At 51.5% G+C, this 23,789-nt stretch overlaps 1 protein-coding gene and 1 long non-coding RNA gene across 9 annotated transcripts in view; one reads left to right on the top strand and one right to left on the bottom strand.

The window, feature by feature from the left end:
• The window catches only part of ARHGEF2 (Rho/Rac guanine nucleotide exchange factor 2), a 126,743-nt gene that overhangs the window by 45,979 nt on the left and 56,975 nt on the right, over positions 1-23,789 (bottom strand). The window contains exon 1 of one of the 8 annotated variants that reach the window (XM_039512717.1): positions 13,631-13,762. The exons of 5 other annotated variants lie outside the window; for them this stretch is intronic. Coding sequence is in view for 1 of the 3 variants with exons in the window: in XM_039512714.1 (XP_039368648.1) it covers positions 11,274-11,336 (63 nt within the window). In the remaining 2 variants the exon portion in view is untranslated. Of the gene's footprint in view, positions 1-11,273; positions 11,753-12,319; positions 12,351-13,630; positions 13,763-23,789 lie in introns of those variants that run through there. 2 more of the 8 variants (XM_039512716.1, XM_039512714.1) reach the window with 2 other exon arrangements.
• Positions 11,453-22,156, top strand: LOC120390242. Its single transcript, XR_005591045.1, has 3 exons — positions 11,453-11,590; positions 14,538-14,643; positions 21,474-22,156. It is a non-coding gene; the product is annotated as an uncharacterized LOC120390242 (long non-coding RNA).

The raw sequence follows: 23,789 nt of genomic DNA, 5'->3' as shown, positions 1-23,789 counted from the left end.
GTTATCTTGGTTCAAAAAAAGGGCTTAGTGCTGGTCTAAATCAGCAGGGTTTTCCCTTTTTCCTCATTGAGAAAGAATTTACACAAAAACAGGGCCTGGAAGACAATCTCAATATTCCACAGAAACATCCATTTCTTTGACATTTTTAGTTGCGCGGGCGGGGAATTTAAAACACACTTTTTTTTTTTAAACTGGAAAAAGGCGAGGGAAGGTTCCTTCTATTATTAAAAAGTGGTTCCACCCTCCATCCCCCACCACACACAGAAAAAGTTTAATTAAAAACCAAAAAAAAACAATTGTATGGGGCAAAAAAAATCTTTCCCCCAAAAAAGTATTTTTGTGAAATATCCTCACTCTCCCCTCTGAGCGCCAGGGATAGAACCCCCTTTGGCTGCGCAGGGGGAATGAGTTTGCCAGGTCTCTGCCAGTGTCGGAAGCGTCTATCATTGAACCAACCGTAACAATCAGCTCGGCTCAAGCCCCCTCATGGAGGCACCAATCTGAGTGCAGAATCAGTGCTCCATGCTCCAGTCATCCAGGATGTACAGTCACTGCTTAGCAGTGAGTAAAGGGCCTGCAGTGCTTTCCCAGCAGCCCGTGGTTTTTGTTCCAGACAGAAAAAAAGGATCCTCCTCTCGCCTATTTGAGAGAGGCCCAGTTCTCTAAAATAATAATCCCACACTCTGATACGTCTCCTCAGCATATCTACAAAGGAGATCAGTGTCATTATCGTCATTTTACAGAGGGGGAAACTGAGGCACGGAGCGGGAACGTGACTTGCCCAAGTTCACCCAGCAGGTTAGTGGCAGGGCAGGGAACAGAACCCAGATCTTCTGAGTCCCTGCCCTGTGCTCCATCCACTAGGCCATGCTGCCTCCTCGAAACCCCAAATCTTCTAGACTTACAGTTGGACCCTTGAAGTTTGTGTCTCAAGTAAGTGGCCATTCAGGACCCCACAAAAAACAGGGTTATGTGGGCACTTTGCTCCCTGTTAGGTTGCTGTGCAGCTGTTAAGCAGCTGCCATGTTCCACCCCAGAAGTGATTGTATTTCAGCAGCAGGTGAAGCAATCCCTGAAGAGCATTGCTGTATGGATTTTAAACCGCTGCCCTGCTCCTCCCCAGAAGCAGCTGCACTGCAGCAGTGGAGACAGTTCATCTATCAGTCCAGAACGCTGCTTATTCCCACCCCTTGATGGCACAGACTGGCTGTAACATCAGCCTGGCAAAGTGGGGGTGGCTAGAACATTAAAGGAGGAATAAGCACCAGGAGTGAGTGAAATCCCTAAAAGGCAAATAATAAAATCCCTCGAGAGGAGTAAAAACTTTAAGTATTTATATTACAGTAGCAGCCGCAACCCAGCCAGGTTGGGAGCTGCAGCGTGACGTATTAAGAGCATAGTCCCTGCTGCAAACAGCTCACCCTGTCACAGCATCCTACACCAACTCCCCCTGCGAGTCCAGCGTCATCTCTGTTTTACGGACAGGAAAACAGCCAGTGGTGGGCGAGGCAACTTGCTCACGTCTGGGAAGAGAACCCAGGCATCCTAGACATCACTAGACACTTTTTCCGCTGAGCGGGGAGAAGATCAGGTTATGCAGGGCCGAATGGGTGCAAAGCCGAACCCCTGGCCAGGCTTGCCAGGAGGGGCCGGCCTCAGTGGGAGGCTTCCCTACTGCTTGAACTCCTGGCTCCATGCCCCGAATCCTCGGTGATCCTTCCCTCTACCTCTGCTGCTCTTCCATTCCAGATTCGTGGTATCAGAGCACCTGCCACACGGCAAGAGGGCTGGGGAGAAAGCAACAGGATCTAGTCCCCGCATCCTCCAAAACTGGCTTCTTCCTCATGCCATGTGCTCTCCTCCAGGCGCACATCGTAGCAGACATCTATGGAATCAAAGCCAGCAGCTGCCTGCGAAGCCTCCAATCCTGGGATGGATAGATCCTTCCCTGCCACATACAATCCACAGGCAGCTGGCTGCCGGGCCCTCTGTCAGCTCTCTCCCCACGGCTAACAGAGCTTTGTAGCTATTTCACGCTTCTGGGTTCCGCCAGTGCTACAGGGAAAGGAGCCAGCCAGGCGAGGCAGGAGACTCTGGTGCACTGGTGCTCAGAGATTTTCCACTCACTTTCTCACTGCTCCCAAATTCGGGCACTGAACTGATGGCAGCATTCGTAACTGAGCTAAATAAAGAAACTCACCCAGTCAGAGGGGTTTTTTGCTCTGGTTTGGGGTTAACACCGAAGTTTATACCCAGCTCCCCCAGAAGACTCAGAATGATTCAGCCCAGGCGACCTGAGCGTTCGGGTTTGTAATGAAACTTGTAAGCGGGGCACTTTGGCTGGGTTTGAGGTCAGGCGGTTAAAGCAGGGTTCTGTCGTACAGGATTGTTCACGGTAGCAAGACTCACAAGCACAAGTGCCTACAAGGCCAGGAGAGCTTGGAATATAGCCCAGGGATACTGACTCCCAGGCCCCTGCTCTAGCCACTACACCATGCTCCCCTCCTAGTACTGGGTATAAAACCTACGAATCCTGACTCCCAGACCTCCGCTCTAGCCACTACTCCATATGCTTCACTCCTAGCTCTGCTCCAACTACTAGACAACACTGCCTGACAACTCTACCACTAACTAAGATGCCCAGAAAGCTTCCCCCCCCCCCGACACCCTGAACCTTAAAAAGGAAAGAGTTGTGGGGAAGTCAGGACTACGGGGATCTATCCCCAGTGCTGAGAGAAGAGTATGATTTTGTAATGACGGGGTTGGGAGGGCAGAGATCAGGACTCCACACAAACCTCCAGTGCAAGCATTCACCTCCGTACCTCAGTTTACCCGTCTGTACAATGGGGGACTCACACACACCCCAGCAATGTGATGGTTAATTCATCTGTCTCAGAGCCTTGGATGAAAGATGCAATAGGAGCAGAGATCATTGGTATTAGAGGGTCTGAGAGCTGTGGGCAGGTACAGATCAGAGACCTAAGGGTGAGGGGCAAGAACAGCGGAGTGGAACAAACACTAAGAGAGGCAGAGAGGGAGGATGACGACCAAGAGTCTCTGCAGCCCTTTGTCTCTCTGAACAATAGCTCAGGCTGCGCTGTCACCACTCGGCCGTTGTGGGATCCACCAGCCTGGGCCGACGTTTCTAGAAGCAGCCACTTCGGGAGGACAGAGCCACCACGCTGAGAAGGGAAGCCCCTTTTCTATCCCCGACTCTGCCCTCGATGGGCACTGTGGGTGTTTGGCCTCCTGGGAAGCCAGCCGCTGAGTGTGCCCGGAAAGCCAGCCAACCCCATGTTAGCAGCCAGCCCCCGGTGCCTCAGTTTCCCTCTCCTCAAATGTAAAGCAGAGTTGCTAGTGCTGAAATTGGCTTGGTGAAGTGCAGCTGAGGCTGCAGGTCTGGCTGGCAGACCTGAAATTAATAGGCAGCAGGTTTAAAACAAATAAAAGGAAGTTCTTCTTCACGCAGCGCACAGTCAACTTGTGGAACTCCTTACCTGAGGAGGAGGGAGGGTGAGGGCTAGGACTATTTAAAAAAGGACTGGATAAATTCATGGTATGGGTGCATAAATGGCTATTAAATGGCAGCCATGATGAATGGTGTCCCTCCTAGCCTCCCTTTGTTCTGATGAGGAGATGATGAGGATGGAGAGGATCAGAGATATCATTCACTCTCCCTCTCCTCACACCTCCCTGGCCACACGGCCTGGCGTACTGGGTGGACAGGATGCTGGGCTGGATCTGACTTTGTCCGGCCTTTCTTATGTTAAGCCCAACTGGACAGATCAGCATCACCAGATTACAGTAGCGCCCAGAGCCCAACTTGGAGAAACGAATTCCCCAGGTTCCAACCGCCAGAGGCAGTCGGAGCTGGGGAGACGCACACTGGGGAGGCAGAGAGGCAACCACAATGGGTGAGGAGCGCCGACATCCGGGCTCACCTTCCGTGGAGTGGGTAGAACCAGGGCCGGCTCCAGGCACCAGCGCAGCAAGCAGGTGCTTGGGGCGGCCAACGGAAAGGGGCGGCACGGCCGACTCCTCGGCACCGGGTCTCTGGGGCGGCAAAAATGCTGGAGCCGGCCCTGGCTAGAACAGGAGACTGGGAGCCAGGACACCTGAGGTTCCGGTTCCCACTCTTGAGGAAATGCCCTGCAGTGGCTCGAACAGGTGACTAGGTTCCCTGATCTCAGACATCAGCAGGCGGCTGTTAACTTGAATAGAGCTACCTGCCTAATCCTGCTCAGGGAAGGGGGAGGTGTGAGACAGGTAGGAGGCGGCAAGACAGTCAACCCACTTCGCCTCCTCAGTCTGGCAACTCCCTGGCGGGTTTCCTCTTGCCCATGAGGTGTCAGGATGCGGGCGACTCCGAGCGTGCTGGTACATTTCCACAGCTCACGCCTGTGTCATCCTGCCCCCGGGAAGCCGTTCCGGGGCGCAGTCATCCGGACGAAGCACGGCTCATGCACACAGCAACATAAGGGGCACGGGTGTCTTGCCTCCTTCCTGCACCCGGCTATGGGCTGAATGAGGGCCTATCTATTCAGCCCGGCTAGGGGAGACAGCGTAGTCTAGGGCTCTGGACTGGGGCTCAGGACACCTGGGTTCTACTCCCACTGGGTAACTCTGGGCAAGTCATTGAGCCCCCGGTTCCCCTCCCACCCTTAGTTTTTTAGATTGTTCTTTGGGGCAGGGGCTGTCTCTCACCAGGTGCATGTACAGCACCTAACGCAATGGGCCCAGATCTCAGCTGGGGCCTCTTGCTGCTGCTGTAATATAAACAGTCAACAGCAGCAAATTATTCAGCTGGTTGTCCCCATAGCAAGCAGCCCCCCACGGTCAAGACTGCGGCTCCAACGCGACTCATCCAATGTGCCGCTGACTCCCTGCATGACAAGAGGGGCATCCAGGTCATCAGGGCCACGGATCTGACTGTCCTTTCAACAGCTTCAGGTTTTCACAGGGTGGGTGGAGGGGGGCAACTCACATTTCTGTTTTGATAAAAAAAAAATTTTATCTATTGAAAAAAAAAAGTTGGATGGAAACTTTGACCCGCTCTAGTCCTGATTTTCAGAAGGGCACCTGTCAAACACCTTCTGAAATCAGGCCGGGTCTGCCACTGAAAGTTGCACTCCTAGCTATAGTGGTTACGAGTGTGATTTGGTTTTTTAAACCAACACAGGTATCCCGGTACAAGCCCTAGCGTGGACGTAAACCAGCACAGTTTAAGCACTGCAGCCTGTGTGTAGACCAGGACTGAGGGGTCTCAAACTAGTCCCGTCCCCCCCCCAAAAAAGGCACTAGTCCCCTTTGGAAAAATCTTAGCCCTGTTTCAGTCTTTAACCCATCAGTTGTCACAGCCAAGCTCCCCTCTCCCCTATGCCCCTACAGGTAATCCCCTCCAATAGCAACCTGGCATGGAGCAGGGGAAAATCCACCGCCTCAGAACTTTAACCTCCAGCTTCTAACGAGTTAACAGGAAGAGACAAAAAGGGTCGAAAAAGCTGGAAACAAATGAACCTCCATCGCTGGCTCCGCACTTTAGCAAATCCCAAAGGAGGAGGCGGCCGCAGCTCCGGAGCGCGCTCCTTCCCCCAAAGAGGCAGCAGATCCCTCAGCCTTTATCTGCAACAAGAACCTGCCCCAGCAGTTTCAAAGGGAGCCATTGTCCCAGAGGTAGGGACAGGTGGTCTCTCTGCACAACTTGACTGGCCAGTAAGCCAACGGGAGCATAATGAGAACAGACGGGATGCGAGACACTGCTGACAGATCTCAATGTTCCTCGCCATTTCAGGGTTGTTTATTCATGGATTTTAAGGCCAGAAGGGTATGGCCAGTATAACAGAGTCACAGCTCTGCTGGGAAGATTGAGAGTTGCTTAACGGTCAGCAGATAGTTTTTTAAAGTGTCTTAAAATCCACATGCCACCTCGGTTTGTCTTGCAAATTGCTGTATCTCATGGGGATCCAGTGTAGGGCTAGTGGGCCAAATTTTAGGTGTCTCAAACAAGGGGCTCGGAGATAAAGCCCCCCCTAATAATCACATGACATCATCTTGCCTGACCAGTGCATTGCACAAGCCAGAGAACCCACCCCAGTGATTCCTGCAGGCAGGTGGGTTTTTAAGATCCTATCTCTAGTGATGGGACCAAACTGCAATTTGTAAGTTATAGCTGAAGCTGATTAACATCAGAGGCAGTGCTGCTGATTCCCAAAACTTTATTGGGAGTCTTGCAATTGACAGTGATTTTTTTTCTTTAAAGCCCCAGATCCTGGAGTCAGGTGATGATGCAAGAATCTCAGCGTTTGTTTAAAAAAGGGAAAAGTTTCTAGACTGCAAAGAAAACTTGAAAACACTATCTCCCAAACCTGAAGGCAAATCAAGACACACACACACTCCCTTTAAAAAAAAGAACCTTATGATTTTAAAACCAAGTCTCACAACTTTGGGGGGCTTGAAATGTTTTGGGTCAGTAATACGACACATGCTTCCAGTGCCTAGCGCACCAGAGCTCTGGTCTCAGTTGGCCACTGAAATAATGCAAATGAATAACAAGTCCCCCCCCCATTTAGATTATTTCACCCCTTCTCGAGAGGATATTTTGCTCCTTATCACCTTCCCCAGACATGCCTGTAACACAACAGCACAGCCGCTCTCCAGTCCCACTCCCCGCAGGCCGGGAACAAAGCAATCTTTCAAATGCCCAGTTCCTTCCTCCCCTTAACTTTGCAACAAAAGATGCCCTCAAACCCAAACACGCAGGGAGAGGCCGGCGGAGTTTCAGGGGCGGGAGATCCTGCCAAGGCAGAGTTTGACCAGGAGCACAACTGGCTCCTTTCAGGCAGGAGATGAAAGCAGAGGCGCTAGCCTCAGAATCATAGGTTCCCCATTCAGCCCCCATGACTTCACCTTTCCAGCAAGACCCCAGCTCACAACAGCCCCTTTATGCCGATGCACAACGGTGCCGGTAGACGCAAGAGGCCCAGTATGGAGTAAACAAGACTGAGCCAGCATCGCCCCCCCCGCCCCCACCTTCAACAGTCACGAGTCGGGGCCCTCCCCTCGCCGCAAAATCGTGAGATTGGATTTGAAAGCCAGGAGATTTTAAAAGCAGTAATAAGGCAGGGATGCTTTTAGTTGCCCTCTAGAGTTTGAGATGGGGGGGGGGGGATGAGAAGAGAGAAGGGTGTCAACTGTTCAAGCTTTTCTCTGCAACCATGAGAGACAGAAACTCATGGGGGGGGCGTTAAATTAAAGCAGAGGTTCAAGCATATTTCACATGATTCCAGGAGCTGGGGATTTAAAGGAAACACACCAAATACCGAAATCACGGGAGTTGCTAACACTGGTCCACCTCCCACACTCCATCCACTTCTGAGTCAAAGCGGTTTGTAACCCTCGCTGTCTATTATGCCGTTTCTCCCATGGTCACTCCACACCATCCCCAGCCCTCTCTGGCTTGGTCTTGGGTTTCAGACACCAGTTTAATCCCCACCCCACCCCCACACACACACAAGAGAAGCAAAGTCCCAGTGGGGAGTCCCAAGAGACAGGCACTAGGGGTTTGCCCCAACCAGCTGCCCCCACAGCTGGAATCTCCAGGGCCAAGGAAGCCTCCATCTTAAGCAGAGATGGGCCCAGAGCTGCAGAGAGGGACTTTCCCACAGGGTCCAGACCCACAAAGTGTTGGTTCCACCCATGTGGAAGATGCAGGTAGTAGCGGTTCTCCACGCCCCCCGAATAGCTCCCCCATGGCCCATTCCCAAAAGGGTCAAGGCCCCACATTCAAGGCTTCCACCACCCTGGATCCAGGACCAGACCCCTGCTCTTCAGAATCCTGGCAAATTCATTTTCAGGCACTTCTGGGAGCGACCTCACCAGCCTCCGGTGCCCATCATGTCTGCTAGGAAGCCAGACCTCCCAGGAGCTGCCCGGTGTGGCGCTCCTCATCCCCCTCTCTGCCTATTCTTGGCAGGCCCTGCTCAGCCAAAAACCAAGGGCTCTGGATAGCAAAAGAGGGGGCGGGGGTGCTTGGCAGGGCGGAGTGAGGGGAGTTGGCAGAGATACATGGGGAGATCCCAGGCACGGGCCACCACCACCCCTTGCCAGCTAGCTCCCCATGGCTTTCAGTGGGGGGCAACTATTTTAAAGACCGTGACAGCTGGTGGCAGCAGCCTGCAAGCAGGGAGCGGGAGCCAGGAGGGGAAGGTGACAACTCTCCAAGCGCCTGAGATCGGTCATACCCACTGCAGCTCTGCCCCCAACCAGGCCTCATGGGAGAGGCGATGCATTTAGAACCCAAGCCCAGCTGGGGTGCGGCAAGCAGGGTGCTGATGAAATCATCCGACATGCAAACCACCACTTCCCCCCACATCCCAATACGCAGCCACTCATGACCAGCCCGCCCCTACCAGACCCTGAGAAAGCCCCGCCTCAGCATTTCCTTCCCAACATGCACCGAGGGCTGCTAAATTTGAACATCCCATCAGGAGCCGGCGAGCAACAAAAATTCTCCTCTAAGAACTCTGACCGAAGGCAGGATTGAACCTGGGACCAGCCACCGGAGGAGGACACAGTTGATAGTTAAGCCTGAATCCCGGTAACACATTCTACAGATAGAGAAACTGAGGCACAAAGGAGGCTGGACACCCAAGAGGACACAGTGAGGCAGTGGCTGAACTGAGAATAGAACCCAGTCGTCCTGACTCCCACTCCTCCGTTCTAACCACGCTGGAACCAGGAAGAGAATCCAGGTGTCTCCGGCACCCAGTCCCCTGTTCTACATTCCCCTCCCAGAGCCAGGAATAGAACCCAGGAGTCCAGCTGCTGATGTCTTAACCACAACTCCACCCTCCTTCAGCGTCAGCACAGCACCCACCAGGGCCTGCCAATCAACGCTGCTGGCAGAGCAGTCAGCTACTCGTGCCAAGCGCCGGCACCAATCTGCCCCTCCGAGAGACACAAGCATCCTGCCAGTCTGCCGGGTGCAGCGTTTCCCCCCTGCCTGTTCTCATGGCACCAGCTGGGGCCTCAAAGCTTCCCAGCAGCCAACAAAAACACGGCTGCTCTGGGTTTCGAGATACCAAGGTCTCATTTCATCAGGCCAGCTATTGCCTCATGAGCTGGCAAGGGAAGGGACGCGCCACCCCCAACTGAGCTACAGTTCCCTTCCCAGCCTCCTTAGCAGTGTAGCAGCTGGGGATTAGCAGGGAGACCTCCTCCCAGTGGCAGTTCTCAGGTAGACACCCCCTCCAACTCCCCCCCCCATCTGCCACTATACTAAGCTTCAAGAGCAGAGATGTACCCAGAACCCCAACATCCAAGCCGAGATGGGTTTACTGACTCTGTGCCGCCTTGGGAGAGGCGCATCAGCTCTGTGCCTCAGTTTCCCCCACCTGCAAAAGGAGGGAGGAATCATCCTTCCTTTCAACTACCCTTTGTCTATTTGGCAGGGACAGAGGTCTCACTAGGTGTACGTACAGCACCAGTCACAATGGGGGCCTGATCTGGAGCCTGTGGGTGCTACTGTAATAATAAATCAGAGGTCTGATCCTCCTTTACACCAAGATCCCTATGGCTGGAAGTGTAAAGGAATTGATAGAGGCCTCAGTGTGGTGTAATTTATCTGCCAGATCGGCGTAAAGGGACCCTGGTACAAAGGAGCATCAGGCCCAAAAGCATGAGGACGCCTGGAATCTGGATCAAGACCTGAACCCATCTCTGATTTGGAGACACCCTAGAAGGATAAAGCTTATTATGAAGTCACATGTGCCGTCTCTTTTCCTTTCTCCCTGCCCCGTGTTTGCAACGATCCCGTTTTACTGGTGGAGAGAGGACTCCCAGACTGCTTGGATTTCATCCTGTGCATCCCCCCAGGCCTGCTGGCAAAGGGGGCCCTGCAAGGCTGGACAATAGCAGCATTTTAGCTCAGTGCTATTTTAACCACCATGCTGGGAGCATCACATGGCTACGGAAACCACTTCATTGTGCCTGGCGGAGCTGATAAATAGCCCCACGTGGCAGCAGCTCCAGTGTCACCCCTGGGGTATAAAAACAGGTGGGAGGGGGGGAAGCAACAAGAAAGCAGTGGTGGGTGGGTGCGTGGGTGGAAAAAGGGGATTTTTATACCCCCCTTCTCAACTGCATCACACAGTTACGCTGCCTCCCGGGGCTCTCTCCTATACAACGGGGTGCCGGCTGCCTCCCGGGGCTCTCCCCTATACATCGGGGTGCCGGCTGCCTCCCGGGGCTCTCCCCTATACAACGGGGTGCCGGCTGCCTCCCGGGGCTCTCCCCTATACAACGGGGCTGGTGCAAGATCCAGAGTTCAATCTCCAGATTCCTCTTGACAAAAAGAGCCGGTGGAACATTGTAGACTGGGGGTGGGGGAATTCAAAGACACAGAATCACCACTGGCCATGAAGGTGGGATTTTCAAATGGGCCTCCCTCCCTGCCCCCAATTCGGAACCAGCACCCGAGCCCGAAGTGCACAGGTCCAAACGGGACCCCCCCACCCCGGAATCCAGATCCCGGCTGACGGATCTGCACCCCCCCCCCCCCACACACACACACGGTAAGTTAAAACCGCTCCGTCTTTGGGGTTGCCCAGCCCCTTTGCAGGCACCATCTCCCCAGCCTAAGTGGTTTCGCAGATGCCTGCTTAATAGGAACCAGCTACAGGGGCCCTCCAGACACAGATTACTGCCCCCCCTCTCCACGAGGGAAGGGAGAGCTCAGACCAGACAGCGGCTGAGCCACAAAGAGCAGAGACAGACAGAGTCTCTCTCCACACGCCAGTAAAGTTCTCTCCTTGCCCAGGACTTGGGATTCCCCCGCTCCCCTAATGGCCGAGAGACCCCGGCGAGCTGCTCGTCAGCCCAGCATGGGGGGGGGTGTCTCTCCATCACCCCCACCCCTCCGGAGCTGAAGGCAGGAGTCAGAATGGCACCTGGGTGCGTGCGCGAAGTGGGTCTTTGGGGCGATTCTGGAGAGATTGATCAGAAACCCGGGGGGTGGAAATAGACCATTTCTCCTCACCCCCCAGCCAGACTTAAAATAAAGGATTCAACTTTCAGATCGGGCGCAGTTAGATTTAAAAGGGGAACAGCTGCCTCCTTCCCTCCCATAGCCCCCCCCGTCCCCCCTCACCCTGCGCCCAAACAGCTGCCCCCTCTCTCCCAGACCCGACCCCCCTCCACGGCCCCTCCCAGAAACCCACCCCCCACCCCAAATATTGCAGAGCTGCTTTTTCCCCCAAGGGGGGGGGGGCACCGACCTTCCACGCGATGTCCTTTGTCCGGTCAATCCTGGTCCTGGCCAGCGATTCGATCCGAGACATAGTCCGGCGCCCCAGGCTCCGGGAAGCCGGATCCGCGGGGGATTGGCCCCCGGAGCGGCGCGGCGCGTTCAGACGGGCGGCGCTAGCAGCAGGGACCTCAGCCCGGCTCCGGCGCAGGAAGTCAAAGAGCCGCGGAGCTCGCAGCGCAGCTCGCTTATTCAAATCAGTCTCCTCCTCTCCGGAGCCCGGCTGGGGCCAGCGCCCACCCACCTCCGAGCGGCCCCGGAGAGGCTGAGCCTCCCACGCGGGGAGGGGTGAGTGGGGCAGGGGGGCCGCTGGGGAGGGAATCCCCCATCAGGGGCCGCCGGGGTGGGGGAAGCGACCGAAACTGTCTCGCTGGAGCTGATCTTTGTGAGAGCGAGGGAGGAACCCGCCCAGTCCCTGAACTCTGCCCCGGGCAAACAGCCTCCGAGCTGGGCTTTACCAGGGGCGCGGGGGCCGCGGGGGGTGGCCAACCCGCCCTGGAATCTCCAGGAATTCAGGATTAAGCTTTAAAAGTTTGTGTCACGTGATGAAGCCTCCAGGAAGACATCCAGCCCTGTCCGGTTTGTTCACTTAGCAGGGCCGCCCAGAGGATTCAGGGGGCCTGGGGCAAAGCAATTTTGGGGGCCCCACTCCCCCCCCCCCAGCAGCCCTGTTACTTATTGTTTATAGTAGGGTCTTCCCTTGTTCAGGGCATCATTTGTCATGAGAGAGGTGCCGGGGCTCAAGCTATTTTGTTTTACTTGCATAACTGATGCAGCAAGTCCAGAGGTGCTGGGGCTGTGAACTGCCCAGCCAAAGGTGCTGGGGCCTGACAAAAAACACTGAAAGGGGGCTTAAAACAAACACCTCCCACACCTAACCTAACCCAACCCCCTCCCCAGCTCCACCCCATGCCCCAGCTCCTGGGGGAGTTTAGAGCCAGACCTGGACTAAAACAGCAGCTTCCAGGCTCTGCACCCAGTCCAGTCTGCAGCCCCTGCAAACAGAACAGAGCCCACCTGGCATCCGCTGGTCTGGCTGCTCCCCCACCCCCGGCAGTCACTCATTGAGCAAGTTACATTTTACGAGCCAAGGTGTCCTCAAACAATGAGAGAGGGCCAGGCCTAAGAGCAGCTCAGATGGCGCACACCTGCACAAGCACTAGCAATCTCAGCCTTCAGATAGCAGAGTTTGCAAAGCTCTTGGAGACGGATAAGGAGCTCATGGTTCACCTCTCATTTTGGCCTGAAATGCAGCTTCTTCTGGGGTGGAGCACAACAGCTGGCTATCACCACCCAACAGGAAGAGAGCGGAAAAAATACTCTGTCTAGCAGCAAATGTACACAAGCCAGGAACCTGGCCAGGGCACATGCCTCAAACAGGCCCCTGGATTTTCAAATGCAGGCAGAAAAACCTGCCTAAGATCTCTCCAACGCAAAAAAGCATGAATGGTTCTAACTGGGTAAAGGGGGGTGGAGGGAGGGTTGTGAACTGGGAGCAAAGGGCAGATCAGCAGCTGATGGAGTTCAAAGGGAAGCTTGCAATACATACTGGGGGGGGGCGGGATGGAGAGTCACTGCTCTGCGGGGCCTTCCTGGCTTCCTGCTGGGACAACAGTCACTCAGGACAATAGCCTAGGAAGCTGCGGTAGTGGGGAAGGGGCCGGAAAGGAGGATACACATTCAGGCTTTATCTACATGGGAGGAGATGTCCCAGTTGCCGCCATGGGGATAGGTGCACCGGTGCAATCCCGTAGCACGTCAGGACTCCTGGGTCCTCTGCGCAGCGCTGTGTGAATTTAGAGCAAACTGCTTCCCCAGCTGTGAAATGGGGGTATAGAAGATTCACATCATGGTAATACCTAGGAACCCCCGTCACGGAGCAGGCAGGGCCCCATGGTGCAAGGCACTGTACAAATCCAGAACTAAAACATGGTCCCTGTACCCAAAGAGCTTCCGATCCACCTAACAAGAGCTAACTCACAGGAGGTGGGCGAGGCTGGTTTGCAAGGTGCTTCGGCATCTTGCATTCTAGCAGCATGATCAGAAAGGAGCAGGTACCTCATTAAGTGGGTGATTTTTATTAGTTTAGCAACAACAGAGATTAATGCTCATAGTAGGTGTCAAGAGCTGCCCACCAGAAACTATTCACCACGCACATCCGGAAGCTTTCTGGGTCCTAGAAAACCCAGGATGTTCCTGATCGCCACCTACTGGCACTTTAGCTATTAACTCACTATGTGTGTAACATATCTGTCTGTACACACACAGCACACAAAAGACAGTCTGTTCCCTGGGGAAACTGAGGCACAGAGCAGGGAAGTGACTCACCCAAGGTCAAACAGCAGGCCAGTGTCATAGCCAGGGATAGAATCCAGGCCTCCCATGTCCCAGTTCAGTGCACTATCCACTAGAAATAAATTAATTCAAGAAGAAAGCAGCCAAAAGACAGAAAGCACCTGTCTCTGGTCACCTGTTCTAATCACTATCAACATTGCAAGGCACAGAGCTGCCACTCCTTTCTGGCTATCAATACAGCCTGCAGCTGCAGGCTACAGGGCAGGGCTCACCTGACCCTCAATGGGCTGATTAACAACCTCATTAGCTGCCAGGATGTCCTCATCTCTGAGTCTCTCCGCCCAGGCTGGCCCATTTCTCTTGACAAACCAGAGGCCCCGATTCCAATTCACATAAAGGAGCTCCTTTAAACTGCAGCAGCCTAGCACCCCGACATAAAGCCCAAGCGGAACAGAGTCCTGCTGGCTGATGTCGGACAAGTCACATCCGTGCCTCAGTTTCCCCATCTGTAAAAAGGGGGCTAATGCTACTGACCCCCTTTGCGAAGCACTCTGAGGTGTAAGTATTATTATTACTGTACATTAGAATCAAGGCCCAGAATCTCTCACAAAAGGAAATCTAAGGTCTCATAGATTCTGGAAAAGAAACAGGAAGCCACGTAATTGCTTCTGAGAAACAAGCTTAAAGTTAGACAATGGCAATGTACAATTGACTCCGCTCCAGAATTCCTCCTAGCTTATTAGAAGTGGAAGGTCAGAGCTGTGTTCCTGGAGAGGTAATTTCCACTGCATACATTATATTGTTTGAGATTCACTCCAGGGGCTGGGTAGACACATTAACTCCTTGCCTATCAAAAACACCTTTTCATCTAAAGGACCAGAACGCGTTTTATAAGCAATACTTTTTAAACTTCCCTGTGTTGCCATTCTCGTTTTTACAGACGAGGTAAACTGAGGCATAGCGACTTGTGCAAGGTCAGCCGGAGAGCGATGGAAGGACCCCGGGAATTCTACAACTCCTGTGCTGCCAACTGTCATGATTTTTTGGTGAGTCTCATGGGATATTAGGAGGTTTTTTTGTTTAAAAAGAGCGTACCCCATCTTCTGGAGTCATGTCATTACAACAGAACCTCGGAGTTATGAACACCAGAGTTACAAACTGACTGGTCAACCACATACCTCCTTCGGAACCAGAAATACACAATCAGGCAGCAGCAGAGACAAAAAAAAAAGGCAACAACTACAGTATTATGTTAAATGTAAACTACTGAAAAATAAAGTGAAAGGAACATGTTTCTTCTGCATAGTAAAGTTTCAAAGCTGTATTAAGTCAACGTTCCGTTATAAACTTTTGAAAGAACAACCATAACGTTTTGTTCCGAGTTACAACCAACCTCCATTCCCGAGGTGTTCCTAACTCGGAGGTTCTACTGTGTGTGAGAATCTCCACTGTCATTTAAAAAACAAATACCTTTGTTTATCTGATTTAAAAACAAACAAAAGGAAGTTTGTTTGTTTTTTTCCCCACAGTCAACCTGTGGGGCTCCTTACCGGAGGATGTTTTGAAAACCAAGACTATAACAGGGTTAAAAAAGAACTAGATACATTCATGGAGGCCAGGTCTACCAATGGCTATTAGCCAGAGTGGACAAGGATGGTATCCCTAGCCTCTGTTTGCCAGAAGCTGGGAATGAGCGACAGGGGATGGATCACTTGATGATTCCCTGTTCTGTTCATTCCCTCTGGGGCACCTGGCACTGGCCACTGTCAGAAGACAGGACAATGGGCTAGATGGACCTTTGGTCTGACCCAGAATGGCCGTTCTTATGTACCTAGCTAGGGATCGTACAACACTTTTCATCAGTAGATCTCAAAGCACTTTACAAAGTCAGTCCGTATTATCCTAATTTCTAGCCTTCACGGCTGTAAAGAAAAGCTTGAAAACCAGAAGGAAAATAAAAAGGACCCCAACATTTCTTAATTTTCTTTTTTATTTTTAAGCCAGTCTCATTATTTCTGGGCGGGCTAACGTGATTTTTGATTGCTTGAGGTTCGCAACCTTGGAACCCAGGCCTGTGCTCTAGCATTCAAGCAGGAACAACCTCTCATGGGATGCCTGGTCTCCGCCGAGCTAATGCACCGTGGTTTCTTTTACCTGCGAGATGTCTGGAATTTGTTTTACAAGGAAACAAATCAAAACTTGTTATTTTCTCTAAACTGACCCCTATACAAACACACCGTCCCTGGCTAAGGGAATCAGCTTCTTAGAAAAATATAAAATGATGAATTATGCCCTGTTCTCCACCATTTGTCCATCATGCTTTTTCCTAAGCCCCTTTTGCACTGATCTGTGGATGATCTTCCGTATTTATCTTAAAACAGAGTAAACTGTTATTGTACGCTCCCTTCCCTGGAAAGAGGCGTTAGAGACACGTATCAACACCCTTTAGGTGACCAAAATCCTCCCTGTCTTCCTCTAAACATCACAACAAAGAGTAAATATTCTGCAAGAGCATTACACCCGGGTGGTCCTGCTGCCGAGCGTTTACATCTTGTGATCCCACAAAGGCAAGATAAAAGCCGATTGTAAGCAACAGCAGCAGGGAGGAGGAAGATTTAAGAAGGGCGACTTTTAGAGTTTATTTAACCGCACAGACACACAACCCTAAAAACCACCTCCTTTATCAAATGACTCAGCCTGCCCACTCAGCCAAAACATGGGAACAGTTACCCCAACGCAACAGGAGGAATCCGGTCGCCAAACAATATCACCTTAAGAAGTAGCTAGATCTATGCATGAGCACTATTCCTTCCAAAGAATTTGGCCAGCCCTGCTTAGGAACAAGAGCTGAACTTTCCAGGCCCAAAGGGATTTGGCATTCCTCTTGCAAAATAAGCAATCGTGTAACCACCACCAGAATTACAGAGATGCTAAGCGGGCCTTCCAGAGTATGCTATAATTATACTTGGAACACGACCGGAGAGGAGGCACACGCATCCTGCTGCAGCCTGCCAGACACGCAGACCTCTGTTTTGGAAGAAAAGAACAGATCAAATTGATCAAGATCTGAGAGAGACAGCAGCGTGGACAGAGGTGGGGGAGGTGGCGAGCGATGCACAGAGTCAAACATCCCCCAAGTCATTTTCTCCTCTAGCAGCCCAGTCATTGTCCTCTTTGTTATTTGCAAGATCCCCCCAACCAGCCCCAAATCGGTTTACCAACAGAATACAGCCTTGGAAGAGGATTGTCCAGCTGTGCCACGATATTCCTGGGAGCAAAGTGCCGGAATTGGGATATCTGCTAAGATCCTGCTTTATCCTGATGCAGGGTTGGAGTGTGGCATGTTAGGCTCCCAGACTAGATAGCTTATTAGATGTGGTGTTCCAAGAGACAGCCCAGTGTTTCCCAAACTGAGGGTCCCGACCCAAAAGTGGGTCACGGAGAAGTCGCAAGGTTATTGTAGAGGGGCCATGGCATTGCCAACCTTACTTCTGTGCTGCCTTCTGAGTTGGGTGCTCGGAGAGCGGCAGCTGCTGGCCAGGCGCCCAGCTCTGAAGGCGATGCCCTGCCAGCAGCAGCGCACAAGTAGGGTGTCAGTACCATCCCATGCCACCCTTACTTCTGCACTGTTGCCTTCAGAGCTGGACGGCCGGAGAGCGGTGGTTGCTGGCTGGGGGCCCAGCTCTGAAAACAGCAGAGAAGTAAGGGTGGCAATAGCATGCCATGCCATTCTTGCATCTGCGCTGCTGCTGGCGGCGGCGCTGCCTTCAGAGCTGGGCTCCCGGCCTGTAGCCGCCGCTCTCCAACCGCCCAGCTCTGAAGGCAGCGCCACCGCCAGCAGCAGCGCAGAAGTAAGGGTGGCAATACCATGCCGCCCCTATAATAACCTTGTAACCGCCCCCCACACACACACACACCCTTTTGGGTCAGGACCTCCACAGTTACAACACCATGAAATTTCAGATTTAAGTATCTACAATCACAACATTGATGATTTTAAAAATCCTATGACTGAAATTGACCAAAATGGACCATGAATTTGCTGGGGCCCTATTTATATTCCAAACTGGGATGGACCAAAAAAAAAAAAAAGCCCACCGCAGGCGTTCGCTTCACTTCCCCACATCCTAGGAACTTGACGTAATGGATCAGACCCCTGGTTTATCAAGTTGGGTGTATCTGACAGTGGCCAATGCGTAATATTTCACAGGAAGACAAAAAAACCCAAGCCACACCATGCTCCAGCCTAATCACCTAGAATGCGCTTCACTTGTTCAGCAAGATGGCACTTGAAGATTAAATGGATACTCATAATGTAGCTCCAACACATGAGTTCTCTCAAAATTGTTACAGCCCAGAGCGTTTCATGAAAAAAAAAAAAAAATTCTGATGGGGAGAAATCTGAGGAGAAAAAAAATCAGTTTATGCAGGATCTGTAGACGCGTCTTGTGTTGCAGAGCTCACAATGCTAAAACAAAACTTTTCACAGGACTAGGGAGAGGGCCCTGGTTATGCTGGGTGCTGAAGAGAAGCCATGTGTAAGTGTTGCCAGCTTTGCATCATTTTACCTTGAGTTTTGTGATATTGGGTGTATTTTTTTAGAGCCCCAGGTCCTGGAGTCGAGAGAGAAACCGGGCTTTCATTTAAAACATAATGAAATGAAGGTCTCGAGAAAAGCTTGAAAATGTGACCCTAAAGACAAAAAACCCCTTGTATTTAAGATCAGGATTTTTGAATGCTTCGGGTCAGTAACGCGGGAAAGAGGGCTGGGGAGTTTGTCAGCGCCACAAGGAAGCTAGACTATGCATGATTGATATCAAAGCGCAGCACGTGCCGTTCGGAAGAGCCTCCCAGCACGAGCTAGCGAGCAGCGTCAGGTTTACAGAGCAACTGAGGCACGTCGGGGTGATAGCCACGATAAAATTAACTCCGAGAATGTGGCCCCAGACAAGTCATGCTAGGCAACGTGACTCTGCACAGACTGAGAACATCATGTTTAACATCACGTCGGCTGGTTGTGGGTACCCTGATCAAAACAGGATGACCTGCAATCAGCTGTCGAGGTGAGACATTGCTTGTCTCTGCTGTTAGTGTAGCTAGAGTCATGTTAAGCTAACTCAGCTCTTCACAGTCATATTTTAACACCTCATTTCTAGGGAAGACAAGGCTCAGAGGATACCATCCTCCCCCTAGGTCGCAAAACGAGTCAATGGCACAGCTAAGAATAGAGCCCAGGAGTCCCGACTCCCAGACCACCCTTGCTCTAACCCTTAGGAAACACTACCTCCCGTTTGGCAGCCCAAGGGTGGCTAGCACTAGTTAATACGGCTTCTGATTAATTGCCTGCTCTGTAGATTCTGCATAAGCAGGAAGCTAAACGATCATTAAAAAGCATGACAAAAGCCAGAGGCAGAAGTTTTTCTCAGCATGGTTACTCACTGCTTGCAAGCTAAAGGCGGAGGAATAAGGGAACGCTTTAGGAATCAGCAAAGCAGCTCTCTGCCATGGATAGAGAACGAGAGCTGGGGCACGGGGGAAGACAAAGACACTGGATTCGTTCCAGTTTTGCATCATTCATGTGTAAAATCTGCAGAGCCGGTTTGCAGCAAAGTGAATATTAAGACGAGGCTGATACTTCACATTAATAATTATGGGAGGGCTGTTAACTTCTCTTTAAGGAACAGAGAAAGACAACGACTCTTTGCCCAGTTTGCTGCGAAGTGCAAGAATTCGGGCAACCGCTCTAGAAAATCTCACTTGTTTCCCTGCAGATCACAGAGCGCAATGCACATGGGTGGGGGGGTTAAAGGTTAGAAATCAGCAGACAGAAACATAAGTTGTATCAAAGAGAGTGCAGTCTAGCAATTCCAGCTGAGGATGGATGGGAAGCCAGGACTCCTGGGTTCTCTGCCCAGCTCTGGGATGGCAGGGTAAATGACTGCCATTGGGGCTTCTCCATTCTATTTTGGATGCAGCAACCAATTTATCACATGACCATAGATAAACACTTCATTCTGCCTCAGTTTCCCCACTCTATAAGAGTGGGATAACACGTTACCTACCTAACCAGGGCCGTCATGAAGATTAACTACAGTTTATAAAGTGCTTTGATATCCACGCAGTACTATGTGGCACCTTTCATCAAATGATTACAAAGGTGAGAAAGTTTTAACAACTCCATTTCACGTGTGGGGAAACTGAGGCACAGAGCAGTTAAATAATTTGACATCTTTCACACACAGTGCCAGAAATAGAACTCAGGGGTCCTGATGGCAAATCTCAGGCTCGAACCACTAGAAAAATGCTCCTTTTGAAAGGCAGATAAATACCAAGAGTTATTAGTACAGCGTAGCTGAAGATGGACATTTAGAAATTAGAGAGAGAAAAGGTGGGTAAAGTAATGTCTTTTCTTGGACCAGCTTCTGTAGGGGGAAAGGACAAGCCTTCCAGCTGCACAGAGCTCTTCTCATTTAGAAATTAGGTTGCTGGTGTTTTCTTTAAATCTACTTCAACAGCAATTTTACTTTTAAACCTGCAATATAATCTGAAATACAAGGGAGTGAGGCTTGCTTTGTTTGCAGGAGGAGGGGGGAGAATCCAGATTAATAGACTAAGATGAAAGAGTTTTGGGGGAAAAGATCAAAGATGCAGAGAAGGGTCAGTTGAGGATTTCAGAGGGATTAGACTCTGGCCTTCATCCAAATGAGCATTAACTAATCAAAGGCAGGTGCCTAAACTCATTACAGCAAATCTCAGGGAAGACAGGAGCAGAGGTAGCCACCACCTAAGGATCAGACCCCAACAGAAATCCAGGCCTGTGCAGGCAGTTAATTGGGTACCCAGGGCCAGACGGTGCCAATCTACACCACTGTAAATCCAAAATAACTGCACTGGTCTGACACCAGTGTAACGGGACGTAGCTCTGCCCACGTGACCAACCAACAGAGAGAGGGGCAGCCTCTGAGGAACACAGTCCCAGTGGGTTTGTACATTTGAAGTCAAGCTCTATGTTACATTCAAAGAAAGAAAAACAGGTACATTTTAAGAGATATAGAGCCTGATCGAAAAGCCCCCCCCTACCCCCCGCTGCCAGCGCTCATGAGTTTAATCACAAACCATGTGATAGAATTAATGTTTCTTCTTAAAGCCCCAGCTGCTGGAGTCACGTGAGTCTATGGGAATCTCAACTCCGATTTAAAAGAAAATAGTAAGTTTCTAGTCCTCATGGCTTCTTGGGAAAAGACAAAAACTCCCCCACATCATAAGCCAGAAGACAAATGAAAAGAATCCCTGTTTTGTTTTTTAAATTCATTGCTTGTAGGCCCCACTCATGATTTTTTTAACCAATGCTTGAGGCTGGCCATACTGGGAACCAGTGGAAAGGCTCCCAGTGGCTTCAATGCTTTTATGATCAGCTCCTCAGTGAACAACAGAAACACATTCCCTAGAGCCATCCTGAGAGATGAAACAGTAACTTCAGAGCAGCCTTGCTTTACCCCAAATCGTTGTTTATAGAAATCCAGGGGGCTGGAACCTCCTGTCTTTGTACCACTGTCTCTGCTCCCCCTTTTCCATCTCACCTAGCCCCAGCTTCTTTTCCAGCCCCTTTCCCGAAACCAGACCACGGGTGACGCGAGCGCCTTCTCCTCTGCAGCTTCAAGCCTGTGAGCAGTCCCAGGAACTCAGCGCACATGCTGGTTTCACAGGATCGGGGCCATGAATTGTGGCTTGCTTCATATGTCTAAAGGCCAGAAGGGATCAGCTAGTCGGCGATCCTGCGGGAACTGCCAGGCAAATCTCTGTGGCATGGGCTATGCGGAAGGGTGATCACAATGGTCCCTTCTGGCTTTAATATATATCTCTATCTCTAACACAGGCCAGCAGATTTCACTCAGCCCAGTGAGTTCGGCAGGCAGAGACTTGAAGTCAGATCTCCTGAATGCCAGGGCAGCGTCAGATCCACTAAAACCAGCCCCCCGCTCCCCAATGCTAACACGCAGTAATTCCTGCTCTAAGTGACATTCGTCTCCAGCAGTCAGCAGCAAGAAAAACCCTGGCTTGCCTCTAAATCTACAAAGTCGGATTTTGCATGGGAGCTTTTTCTTTCTCCCTGCTACACAATAAAGCAATCACCATGCATGGGGGCAGGGGGAAAGAGATCGGGGCAGAGAAATTGGACAGGTTAGACCGTAAGCCAATAAAGTGTTTTTAAAATAAAATTTTAAAGGCACGGTAACATTCCACACTACCCAGCGTCTAAGTGAACCCAAGGCGAGGCCGTGTGCACATAAAGGGAAAAGCCAGCGGTACACGGCTTAATGAGTAACTGCTAAAACATACCACCGCTAATAAAGATACTCTGTGCCAAGCCAGGAACTATATAGTGCTCCTGAGTGGAGTGTATATACAGATAGAGCCCCTCAGGGCAGGACTCTTTATACAAACAAAACTCCAACACGAAATAAATTCATTCTGTCCCACAAGACGGGCCGGAAAATGCAACGGGCTGGACGCAGAAGAAAAACATTAGTGTTTAGACAAGAGCAGTAATGTTCTCACTCAGGCCTCTGTTCCAAACGGGGGAGAGGGGAAGGGAGGGGGGCACTTTCCCAGCAAGAGAGCTAATAAAAGATTTACCTTCCCTTCTGCCCCCACCACCCCAGTGAGGCCACGCCAATAGGAGTTTCCTCTAGCGAGTTAACAGAGAAGGATTATTTCCCAAATCACACAGGAGCAGCTGGAGTAAAGCTGTAAGTTTAAAGGGTCTGCATGGCCCAGTGGGAGACCCCGGCTCCCTCACCTTGGACAAGGACCTCTCAGCATCCATTCCCCCTCCCACCCTGGCGCAGTGGGGAGGACACTGGGCTGCCCCCCAAGGAAGCTAGGTTCTATTCCTGGATCTGCCATTGACTCTGTGAGAGACCTTGGGCAAGTCATGGCCCCTCTCTGTGCCTCAGTTTCCCCATCTATAAAATGGGGAATTAATAAAGACTCCTTTTCCCCATCCCTATGCAGAGTGGAAACTCTAGGGGAAGGATCTGTCTCTCTACACATGTCTGGGCAGCACCCAGCTCTCAGGGGGAACTCTAGCAGCTACACTCATTCAAACAGATAACACCTCCCCATCCATAGATCTCCAAGTGCTTTCCAGGGGAAGGCAGTACCATTAGCCCCACTTTACAGATGGGGCAACATTAGTTACCAGAGGTCACCTAGCAGCCACCCTAGGAATAGAACCCAGGGCTCCTTAGCCCCAGCCTGGTGCGCTATCCACTAGGCCATGATGAAGGAAAGGGATTCAGAAGGAAATTTTTAAAAGCAAAGGGCTAGTTAGCCACCTGTCCTGTGCAGTCTGTGTGCTGGAGGACAGATTTACTCTCCCCTCTTTATTTAAGGGAGCGGCAAGACCCTGCTGTAAGGTTGGATGGACACACAAACACGGCACAGCAAGGAAAGAAAAAAGTGTGTGTGTGTGTGTGTTTCACCCAACCACCCTGTTTGCAGTGGGCCTGTCCCCCCACCCCACCCCCCCTTTGCCGGAGGGTAGTCAACCCAGCTTCCGGGACTGTGCAAGGGAGTCCAGTGAAAGCAGTAGCCTGTGTAACTTAACAGGCGTCCGCATGGCCTAGTGGTTAGAGCAGAGGACTGGGACTCAGAGTTTACTGCTGACTTTGGCCAACTCAATTTCCCTCTCTCCAGCGGCTCCTCCTTTGGGCTGGGCTTCACCCATCTCTTCTACAGCCCAGGCACTAGCCATGCAGCATGTCAAGTCATTAGATTAGGAGGAGAGGGGCTGGGACTCAGGACTCCTGGGTCCCACTCCCAGCTCAGTCACCACCTCATTCTGGGAGCTCAGGTGGGTCACCACACCTCTCCCTGCCTCAGTTTGCCTTGCTCTGGAATGGGGAGAAGATACTTCAAGCAATACTTGGGGGACCTTGGGGTAAAGGAGCTGACGCCTGAAATACAAGTTGCTGGAGATGGGCAATCTCGCCTATAACCAATGGAGACCTGGGAAGGAATAAGTGGGTTTGAATGGGACATTTGGTCACCGTCACCAGAAACAGCATCTTCCATCTCAGAACCTGCTGAACCTGAAAAGCAGCCTCAGAGGAACGAGGACACCTGAGCGCTAGGCGCCCTGCCTTCAAGTCAACAGGACTCAGGAGATCGAGTTTCCTCTTCTTTTCAC

Source organism: Mauremys reevesii, linkage group 24 (genome assembly GCF_016161935.1).
Source record: "Mauremys reevesii isolate NIE-2019 linkage group 24, ASM1616193v1, whole genome shotgun sequence".
Taxonomy (NCBI): Eukaryota; Metazoa; Chordata; order Testudines; family Geoemydidae; genus Mauremys; species Mauremys reevesii.
The sequence above is the reverse complement of the archived record's forward strand: the minus strand, read 5'-3'. Positions and strand labels throughout refer to the sequence as shown.